This window comes from Eulemur rufifrons, chromosome 29 (genome assembly GCF_041146395.1).
Source record: "Eulemur rufifrons isolate Redbay chromosome 29, OSU_ERuf_1, whole genome shotgun sequence".
Lineage (NCBI taxonomy): Eukaryota > Metazoa > Chordata > Mammalia > Primates > Lemuridae > Eulemur > Eulemur rufifrons.
The window spans coordinates 24,525,075-24,536,574 of NC_091011.1; the positions used below are offsets into that span (position 1 = coordinate 24,525,075).

The 11,500-nt window shown below is 47.6% G+C and overlaps 1 protein-coding gene across 1 annotated transcript; it reads left to right on the forward strand.

The window, feature by feature from the left end:
- Positions 1-1,404: 1,404 nt before the first annotated feature.
- Positions 1,405-3,888, forward strand: TRIL (TLR4 interactor with leucine rich repeats). The gene has a single exon (XM_069462298.1). It carries the CDS (start codon positions 1,405-1,407, stop codon positions 3,841-3,843), a length of 2,439 nt encoding a protein of 812 aa, XP_069318399.1. The 3' UTR covers positions 3,844-3,888.
- The last annotated feature ends 7,612 nt before the right edge of the window (positions 3,889-11,500 follow it).

Consider the following 11,500-nt stretch of genomic DNA (forward strand, 5'->3'; position numbering starts at 1 on the left):
GTTGACAATAAATGATAATACTTCCCCAGCTAACCCAGGCCTGAGCACTTTTGGGCTAAAGACTGTGAAGATCGCTGCAAGCCCAGGCGTAAAGTGAGAGGGCCCTGCAGGAAGCAGTTACACGGAGTCTGTGAAGGTTATTTTACACACACACACACACATACACACACGCGCGCGCAAAGCCTAACCCAAGGGCTTTAAGACTAGAGCAGAATTAATGGGACTGAATCACCAAAATCTGATGGAGACACTTTCATGGTGGCAGAACCAGTTTTGAGATTTCTTCATGCTCTTGCCTACAGCAGGATCAAGCAAATACTCAGTTCAGATACCTCAAAGGGGGCCGAAACAACCCAGCAACAGTCAGAATGGGTAGACCTAGCTAACCTCTTCCGACAGTAGCCCCCCGACAGCCAGATTCTGCAGGCACCCTTCTGCGTCCCCAAACTTCCTGTAGAATGCTGGCAGACTGCGTGCTGCCCAAACTTCCCGCAGGGTGGCACCTGGAAGAGCAAGTGACTTAAACCGAGTAAGGCGAGGCGCGCTCCCACTGCTCGGAAGCGGCTGGTATACTCGTCTAAAATAAAAAGGTCTCTGTCTGCAAATCCCGTTTGCTCGCCCGGTTATCCTCCCCCGCCCCCAGCCTTGCGAGTCTGACCATACAGCTGTTTTTAATCCCTACTTTTCTCACTTGGCTTCCCGGGCTCGGGCTGACCAGACGCGGAGCCACTTAGCGTTTCCTCCTCCCCCTGCCGGGGTCTGTCCTCCCTCCGCCGTCTCCTCTTTCTCCGCCTGCGTCCCCGGGGGCAGAGTGTGGGAAGAACGAATTTCCGCCTGGTTTTTTCGCTACTCGCCGACTTGGGTCCCTTCCGGACACAGCCTGCGCGCCCCCCGGGCTGTTCCACGGGGGCCGCCCTCCGGGTCGGGGACCGAGAGCGAGGAGGCGCCGGCTGCGGGGGGCGAGCTGCCGGGGCTCAGCAGCCAAGCCGCGCCCCGAGGAGCTCTTGGAAGGGCTCCCGCCTGCAGCTGGGGAATCCGCTCGGCGGGGAGAATCCGCGCCAGGGAATCCAGCTCTCCCGACTCCGCTGCAAACAAAAAGCGCCAGGTCTTGCTCCCTCCCTCCGCCCCCCGACGCGCACCCAGAGAAACAGTTTTGTGCAGAAATGCAACAAGTAGCACCCGAGGCTCACAGAGCGCCCTGCGCCGCCTGACTTGGCCGGGCGAAGCCTGCCTGCAGAGACCCGGGCCAGCCACCGGACAAAGGGCGGAGGAGGGGCTGGACGGCGCAGAGAAGTCCGAAAGAGGCCATTTAGCGACTCTGGCCAGGCCAAGGGGAATGCAGAGGAGACACAGAGCCAGCAGGCCAAGAGGACGATCCGGCCGCAGCACGCAGGGCGGGCGGCGATGGAGGCTGCCGGCACCGTGCGCTTCCTGCTCGTGGTGTGCGGCTGCCTTGCGCTCCCGCCGCGGGTCGAGTCCGTGTGCCCGGAGCGCTGCGACTGCCAGCACCCCCAGCACCTCCTGTGCACCAACAGGGGGCTCCGCGCCGTGCCCAAGACCAGCTCGCTGCCGAGCCCCCACGACGTGCTCACTTACAGCCTTGGCGGCAACTTCATAACCAACATCACGGCCTTCGACTTCCATCGCCTGGGGCAGCTCAGACGGCTGGACTTGCAGTACAACCAGATCCGTTCTCTCCACCCCAAGACATTCGAGAAGCTCTCGCGCCTGGAGGAGCTCTACCTGGGGAACAACCTCCTGCAGGCGCTCGCCCCGGGCACGCTGGCTCCGCTGCGCAAGCTGCGCATCCTCTATGCCAACGGGAACGAGATCGGCCGCCTAAGCCGTGGCTCCTTCGAGGGCCTGGAAAGTCTGGTCAAGCTGCGGCTGGATGGGAACGCCCTGGGGGCGCTGCCGGACGCAGTTTTTGCCCCCCTGGGCAACCTGCTCTATCTACACCTGGAATCCAACCGGATCCGCTTTCTGGGCAAGAACGCCTTCGCCCAGTTGGGCAAGCTGCGCTTCCTCAATCTCTCTGCCAATGAGCTGCAGCCCTCCCTGCGCCACGCGGCCACCTTCGCACCGCTGCGCTCCCTCTCCACCCTCATCCTCTCCGCCAACAGCCTGCAACACCTCGGGCCGCGCGTCTTCCAGCACCTGCCACGCCTTGGCCTGCTCTCGCTCAGGAGCAACCAGCTCACACACCTCGCGCCCGAGGCCTTTTGGGGGTTGGAGGCCCTGCGCGAGCTGCGCCTGGAGGGCAACCGGCTGAGCCAGCTGCCCACGGCGCTGCTGGAGCCTCTGCACAGCCTGGAGGCGCTGGATCTGAGCGGCAACGAGCTCTCCGCCCTGCACCCTGCCACCTTCGGCCACCTGGGCCGGTTGCGCGAGCTCAGCCTGCGCAACAACGCGCTCAGTGCCCTGTCCGGGGACATCTTCGCCGCCAGCCCAGCTCTTTACCGGCTGGATCTAGACGGCAATGGCTGGACCTGTGACTGCCGGCTGCGGGGCCTGAAGCGCTGGATGGGCGACTGGCATTCGCAGGGCCGGCTCCTCACTGTCTTCGTGCAGTGTCGCCATCCCCCGGCCCTGCGGGGCAAATACCTGGATTACCTGGATGACCAGCAGCTGCAGAATGGGTCTTGCGTGGATCCCTCGCCTTCAGCTCCCTCGACCGCCGAGGGCAGGCGGCGGCTCCTACCCACAGTCGCGGGGGAGGAGATGACGCCCCCTGCAGATGGTCTCGCGGAGGAGCTCCGGCCTCAGCCTCAGTCCCAGCAGCGGGGCCGATTTCTAGCCGGGGTGGCCTGGGATGGGGCCGCCAGGGAGCTCGTGGGCAACAGGAGTGCCCTAAGGCTGAGCCGGTGGGGCCCAGGCCTCCAGCAGCCTGGCCCCTCCGTGGCTGCCGCCGCGGGCCTGACTCCACATGCCCTGGACCTGCACGAGATGCCCCTGCTGGGACGTCCGACCCGGGCCGATCCCGCCCACGTGGAGCCCACCCCAACGGCCGCTCCCGGCTCTACGACATCGCCCGTCCGCGACCCCTGGCAGCGCGTGGCGAAGCAGCGCCTGGCCGCAGAGCAGCAGGAGAGTGCTGCGCAGTCCGACGGCGGGGTCGGCCTGCCGCCACTGGTGTCCGACCCTTGCGACTTCAACAAGTTCATCCTGTGCAACCTGACGGTGGAGGCGGTGGGCGCCGACAGCGCCTCCGTGCGCTGGGCCGTGCGTGAGCACCGCAGTCCTCGGCCGCTGGGCGGCGCGCGCTTCCGCCTGCTCTTCGACCGCTTTGGCCAGCAGCCCAAGTTCCACCGCTTCGTGTACCTGCCCGAGCGCAGCGACTCGGCCACACTCCGCGAGCTGCGCGGGGACACCCCCTACCTGGTGTGCGTGGAGGGCGTGCTCGGGGGCCGGGTCTGCCCCGTGGCCCCCCGGGACCATTGCGCGGGGCTGGTCACCCTGCCTGAGGCTGGGAGCCGGGGCGGCGTCGACTACCAGCTGCTCATCTTGGCCCTGCTGACCGTCAACGCGCTACTGGTGCTCCTGGCCTTGGCGGCCTGGGCGTCTCGCTGGCTGCGGAGGAAGCTGCGGGCCAGGCGGAAGGGCGGGGCCCCGGTGCACGTTCGCCACATGTACTCCACCCGACGGCCCCTGCGCTCCATGGGCACCGGCGTGTCCGCCGACTTCTCGGGATTCCAGTCGCACCGGCCGCGCGCCACCGTGTGCGCCCTCAGCGAGGCGGACCTCATTGAGTTCCCCTGCGACCGCTTCATGGACAGTGCGGGCGGCGGCGCCGGCGGCAGCTTGAGGCGGGAGGACCATCTCTTGCAGCGATTTGCTGACTAGGTCCAGGGCCTCCGGGCGAGTAGAGACCATCTCATTGGTCTTGAGGAGCCACCTCTCCGTGGGGCCCACCAGCCCACCTCAGGGGGAGATCCTATTTTAGCAAACCTTCTCCTTCCTACCTTTTGTGAACTTGCCAGAGAGGCCAGAGGGGACAGAGGGCCAATTCAGGCACCTTCCCCAATTCCCAGTACTCACTGATGAAGTAAATGGGTAATACTTGGTGGTCAGGGCAAAGGGGACACGTGGGTGGTGGGGTGCCCAGGTCGCCTTCTCACGAAGGCCTTGGCATAGCTATGGGAATGGCTTTTGTAGCGTTGCAGTGTAATAACCTGGCCTCTTTGGGGTGGAAAAGCCTGCTTGTGCCCCCAACATGGCCAGAAAGAGATTTGGGTGCATGCTTTTTGTTTGCTCAGTGTCAAACAGAGGAGTTTTGTTTCTATTTAAGGAAAAAGGAACTTATTACCATTACAAAGGAGGCTTGGCAACTGACTCCACTGGTCTGGTGGTCTCTGCCAAGAAGGGTGATGTAAACAGGTGGTAAAGTTTAACGCACTTGCCAAGGAACTCATTTGCGTTGGCTGATAGAGCATTCAGGATACCTTAAAGTTTAAATAATGAGACGCAATTTTTTTTTTTTCAACAATGTGAAGAGCTATGACATTTAACAAACTGACCAATAAACTCCGCGGACTGTTTCAGTTGGACTGGGCCGTTCAGCTATTTGCCTTTTGATATTAACAGCACAAGCACGTTTGCTGACTTTGAGGATAACTAAGATTACATACTTTCTCAGGAGAAGGCTGCATGCAAGACTTCTCTGTCAGGGTTGCTCCTGTGGCTTTGTAATTTTATTTTTTTTAAACCTATATGTGGAAAAGGAAATTTCAATGCCAGATTTGATAAAAAGAATGTAATGTATGTGTAACTGATAACCCCCCAGGGAACTCCAGCGTTCCAGTTCACTTACCACATCTGTGAGGGTGTGTTTAGATTGGAATAAATGTGATGTGGTACTTGTCGTGGTGTTATCAGTGACACACAGTTGACTGTGCCCTGATTCTCTTGAGTTGCAGCTAAGTGATAAAGGTAATTTCCTAATAGAGAAACAAAAGGTGATTGTCAATTGATAGTATAATGTTTGACCACATTAATGTCTTTTTTTGTAGGAAATAGTAGAGGGGAAGAAATTAGGGAAAACAAATGTGAAAAATTGTGTATCAGTGGGCATCTTTTTTCTACTAAAACTAGAAGATTGTTATGAGTACTTAAATTTCACTGTGAAATAATTATATATTTTGCAATTAATCTCTCCACAACCTAGTGTTTTACTATGTTATTAAATCTTATCTTTTAGTTAATTTTTGCAGTATTTCTTTTAAATGTTTTTGTTTTAGATGTAGGATTAGGCTCCTTTATTTGTTTAGTCGTTTTCAACTATTTAGGATACTTTTGTTCCCTGATATTTATGAAGTACATGTTTATCACTAAATGTAGTGGTTTGGTTTACATTAGTAATTTTTTGTGTGGTCTAAAAATGCAGTCACTAAGAAGGGTGTACACTGTGGTTATGGATTTATTGGCAGTGGAGTACCATGGAGGCCACTACAATGGTGCTAAGGCTAACAGTGAATCTTCTGTTTAGGGCCTTAAGCCCCTGAGGGTCTTGATGACTCAGGGAATCCATCACAGCCAGGGGATCCATCACCCCAGTTCAGTCCTTTTATGTTTGGCCTAGATTGAGCCATGCCTGCCCTCCTCTGGACAGCTGAGTAGGGACCCAGGGATCTAAATGAGCTGATCTTTGTTTATGTTCAGATGAGTAAACGTCCAGACCACTTAAACTGCATACAGCTGCTTTTCTGGCAGTCTTATCTGTGAGGCCAAAACTTAATAAACTACAGGAAATAGACTGTCATTCTTAGTTTGCTGCCAGGGCTTGTTTTAGATTCAGAACATATTGGTACAGGTGGAGTTATTCGCTCTTATTTCCAACCTGCAGGTTTCAATCTGGCATCTTTTGTGCTCCTGGCTTTTTTCATTCATTGCAAGATTGCATCTCTTAGCTGTTTCCTTTGCACAGCAAGATAATATTGAGTCCCATTGCAATTCTGGAAAAGGCTTCTGGTTCTGCCCACTACCCACCTTTTCAATTGTAGAACATCACTGAAAATGCTTAATGCCTGGATCTGTGTTCTACTTGTAACAGTTTTACTGAAAAGTCTTTCAGTGGGAAATGAATAAATGTTATACATTGTTATGTTCAGTTATATCAATAAACCCACCTACTAATAGAGATGTTTTATTGTTGGAGTTTCCAAATATTTGATACACTTTCATATCAATACAATGCATTTTTCTACAGCAGCTTTCATCCATGGAAATGAAACATAAGCTTAAAGTCTTTCTGGCCTTTTTCAATGTTTGTTTATTTCCATCTTCAAGGTAGAGTATGAACTTTATTTTTAAGAAATGGTCATGTGACTTTATGCCCCCCAAAACAATGAGATGGCTCTGAAAGCAGATGGTCAGCCACAGGATGAAAATGCTGTTGAACACTAGTGACAGCAAGGTGATTGGGTCTCAGCGGGTATTGCCTGATTAAAAGAAACAATTAACACTCAGACCCTTTGACTTTCTGGGTCAAAAATAAAAAGGAATTACCTTGAGCAGGAGGTCATCTTTGCCATTACACAGTTTATACAAAGATAAAATTCCTAAAGAAAAAAGAAACTTTGGTATGGGTTAAGAATGTTCAATTAAAGAACCATTGAGCAGTTTACCATGTGGTGGGACTCTCAGCTCAACCAGTGGGATTAAAGGCAGGGAATTTTGCGATGCTGCCAGGTAATAATTAGCATGTGATGAGAATACCTTCACTAATTTGCCACACACCTGATTTTCACCAAAAGTACAGCAATATGGGCAGCTACTGTATATTAAGGAACTATTAAAATAGACACTGGATTGCCTGGTATTTGTAGTTAACCACTCCCCCTCCTCTTCTAAGACTAGGAGATAAATGACAATAAAGCATTCTAGTACCAGAAACTTATTCAAAATTCCAGGCTGGTTCAGGATCAATACCTTCACCATCCTCAGAAAATCATATCATCATGACAGTTTGGAATGATGATAAGGAATGATGAAGTCACTTAGTCATGAGAAGGTTACATTCATTCTTTTTACCTAATCTCTTTGTGCCTAAGCTTCCTCATCAGTTAAAATGGGCAGCCTGAGTCCTGACTGCATAGTGCTATTGTGAGGTATAAGTGAGTACACAGTATTCAACAGTACTAACTAGTACAGTACTAACTATACTGCAGATGTTCAATAAATATTAGATGCATTAGTAATATTCTCCTGCACACAGAGCAAGAAGTTGTATGATACATTTCAGAAATTTCAGGAACAAGGCACTTCTGATTAAACCCTAACCAATCAAAGAATTCAGATGAGATGACAGCAACCCTTTTCCTCTCCTTGTTCTAGTTAATTGAGGCTTTTGTATAATTTGATGTGGAAGGATAACACTTGAAATAGTTTTGCATAATTAAAAATGAATATACTAGTATTTGGCAAACTTTTCTATGTTTATAAAATTCTTGGCATAAGTTAATTCATCCTTTAGATTGGAACTAAGGGTGCAAAAACTGTCTTATATCTATAGTACCTCCTCCTCCCATTAAATTATAGCGTCTCCAAGTGTCCTTTTACTCTTAGTTTAGTTACATGAATACTTTGCATGCACAGATGCTTTTATTTTCCCCATGGGGATTTCAGGCCACATCAGCCTTCTCGATCGTGTCAAATAGTATTCTTTTAATTTTGCATGGGGAGACAGGATTTTGAGATTATACTTAACTATATTAATTATTGAAATAATGAGGGAAGAAAATGTAGTTTCGTGGTACCTGGTTGCTCTGCCTTGCGACAGAATACCTAAATATCCCATTACATCTGTTGGAGAGCTTTTAAACTACAGGTGGTGTGATTTCTAATTGACACAGCAATATGGCTTTATAATTTGGCTGTGAAATGTTATCAGATGGTAGATAGAAATAAATTGTCATGCCCCAGAATTTCAAGCAACAGCATCTCCTGACTGCAAATCCATAATATTTCTTTCAAACTGATGAAAGCTTGATAATGCTAGCTCTGTGCTATAGTTAATGCTGAGACAGGGCAACACAGCTGTGTATTATGACCAGCTGTGGCCACGTAGCAGTTACTCACTTTTCCATATTATACTTTTTGACTAAGTAGTGCTTACCCTACAGCTGATTTCACACTCAGCTCTCAGTAGATGTACGATGAAGTACGTGGAAATGCACTTTTAATGCTGGCCACCACCTCTTAGGCCATTCTTTCCCAACTGTGCTTCCTTCTAGGGATTTTTTACTTTAGGAAGTTAAATAATTACAAATAAAAACAAACACTCATATCAGCACCATTCAATACAAGTTAACGTTTTGTGATGTTTGTTTTCAGCCTTAAATGTTGCTCTGTATTGATAAAACCCCTGGCTTCCTTCCCCATACCTCGCCCTCAAAGCCAACTACCATTGTAAGTTGGATGTGTTTCCTTCTAGTCCATGTTTAAATACAATTAATTCTTGTTATTCATGGTTAGTTATGTTCTATCAAGTCACCACAAACACTGGCTTCGTAAATACTGAACCGTTGCTCCCAGGGGAAATCCATGGTTAGGTTCCTGCAAGCCCCTGGTCACCACATTTTCGTCAACCAATCAATACATAATCTTAAGGTACGTGTGTTTCTGTTTAAAGACACCTTTTTCAATATATATTGTTGATTCATTAACATTCAACTCTCATGGCCAATAGCATATAACTCACACCTGAATGAAGCATATTTAACACATTGACTACCACGCTAGAAAAAAAAAAAATGTTTTCCCTGGGGCCACGGTGTTTCAGTAAGAAAATAGAATAAAAACTTCAAAAACAAAACAGTCTTCTCTAATTTAATGAAAAATTTAGGTTTTTGTTAAATTGTTTTCTGCAGAGCTCTGCAGCCAGTCCCAAACAGGCCACGGACTGGTACCTGTCTGTGGCTCGGGGAGGTTGGGGACCGCAGGTGTTAGAGCGTTGGTTCTGGGGTTACAAACAAATTTTGGTGAGAAGGTGAATTCACAAACATGGAATCTGAGAAAAATGAAGATCAACTGTGCTTTTTATTCCCCCAGCTCCTCCTCCTGTGCCCCCTGCCCCTTTTCTAGATGCTATAAATCACCTTTTTTACCCCTTGAGTAACCTTTTTTTGTCTTTTAACTTGGTAACCAACCACACCTAAGATTCCAGTTGTACTTTTGGTGCTGGTAGCTGTGTGTGTGTGTGTGTGTGTGTGTGTGTGTTTTAATGGTGGAGGTGGGAAGAGTTTTGGTTTTTTAACAATTTTGGTTGGTTTGTTGTTCTCTAGTGATTCTCCTCAAAGAGTTTTGCCCCCTTGCTACATGTGCACAGTTTCCACTTCTTCTTTGTGGGTGCGTACCAGATATTAAAAATGTAACTACTTGTGTGTCCTTTCTCGCCTCTGCCCACTTTTTACTAGTTGCATTTCTCAGGAATAGCTCCACAGAGTTGAAGAAGGGCTAAGTATATATATCCCCTGACCACCATCTGCTCTGGGCTCACTCTTCAGAAGGTGCCAGCCCCTGCTTCCCTTTTATTTTGAAACACTCTTTTACTCTATGACATTCTTTTATTTGCCAAGGAGAAGGGTGACTAGCTCTGAGAAGAACATAATTTACTTCTTAGAAGATCTTATCTGTGCACACACACACATGTGCACACACAGACTGCTTTTGTTTGGTTTTGCCTTGTGTTTAATTCTACTTAGCCTATTCTCCTTCTTGCACCTTATTGGTATCACCAATTATTATTCTTTCTCTTTCTTACTTGGTTCTTTAAAAAAAAAAAAAACCATAATTGTAAACTTACCCAAAAAGTTGCAAGAATATTTCAGAAAACTTCTGTATGCCCTTTACCCAGCTTTACCAGTTGTTTTTTTTTTTTTTTTTTTTTTTTTTTTTTTGTTGAGACAGAGTCTCACTTTGTTGCCCAGGCTAGAGTGAGTGCCGTGGCGTCAGCTTAGCTCACAGCAACCTCAGACTCCTCGGCTTAAGCGATCCTACTGCCTCAGCCTCCCGAGTAGCTGGGACTACAGGCATGCGCCACTATGCCCGGCTAATTTTTTCTATATAGATTTTTAGTTGTCCATATAATGTCTTTCTATTTTTAGTAGAGACGGGGTCTCGCTCAGGCTGGTCTCGAACTGCTGACCTTGAGCGATCCACCCGCCTCGGCCTCCCAGAGTGCTAGGATTACAGGCGTGAGCCACCGCGCCCGGCCTTTACCAGTTGTTAATGTTTTGCTCTGTTTGCTTTATCATTCTCTCAACCATCTGAGAATAAATTGCAGACATCATACTTCTTTACTCCTGAATATTTCAGTTGTATTTTCTAAGAACAGGGTATTCTCTTAAATAACCATAGTTATATATCCATAGTACAATTATTGAATCAGAAAATTTAACACTGATAAAATGCTATTGTCTAGTCCACAATTCATATTCAAATTTATCAGGTGTCTTAATAATACTGTTTTTAGCTATTTGCGCTTGGTCCAATCTAGGATCATGCATTGCATTTAGCTGTCATATTTCTCTCTCTCTCTCTCTCTCTTTCTCTCTCCATTTTCTTTGATTTTCTTCTTTCTTAAAGTAGGGTATGTTGAGGTATAATTTGTATACAGTAAAATTTACCCTTTTTGACTGTACAGTTCCATCAGGTTTCACAAATGCTTATGGTTATATAGCCACCACCACAATCAAGATATAGAACATTTCCATCACCACAAAAAGCTCTTTTTTGTGCTCCTTTATAGTCAATTTCTATCCCCATTAATACAATCCCTGGCAATCAGAGATCTAATTTCTCTTCATATAATAATAATTTTGCCTTTTCTAAAATGGCACATACATGGAATCATACAGTATGTAGCATTTTGTGTCTGGCTTTTTTCACTTGGAATAATGCTTTGAAATTCATCCATGTTGTTGCATAAATCAGTTCATTCCTTTCTATTGCTGAGTAGTATTCCATTGTATGAACAAACCATTGTTTATGCATTCACCAATTCAAATTAATTTTTGGAATAGATCCATACCTCATGGTGTGAGATACGGATCAAGTGAGCAAGGGTAATGTTTTTGGTTTTTGCATATGGATATACACTTGTCCAGCATCTTTTATTTAAAAAAAATTGTTTCTCCATTGGATGACCTCTGCAATGTTGTTGAAAACAATCAATTGACCCTATAAGTGTGTCTATTTCTTGAAACTCTATTCTGATCCATTGATTCATATGTCTATTCTTATGCCCGTACCAAATTGTCTTGCTTACATATTAAGTCTTGAAATCAGGTAGTGTGAGTATAACAAATTTGTTCTTCTTATCAAAGTGGATTTTGGCAAATTACCTTTGTGATGTTCTACATAAATTTTAGAATCAGGACATTATTGCTAAAAAAAAAAAAAAATACCTGATGAGATTTTGATTTGGATTGTGTTTTAGTTCATTAAGGCTGCTATTATAAACGGCCATAAACGGGGTAGCTTATAAACAACAGAAACTTAT

Excerpts from the sequence above, each read along its gene's own strand:
- TRIL (XM_069462298.1), top strand. The coding sequence starts at position 1,405 with ATGGAGGCTGCCGGCACCGTGCGCTTCCTGCTCGTGGTGTGCGGCTGC.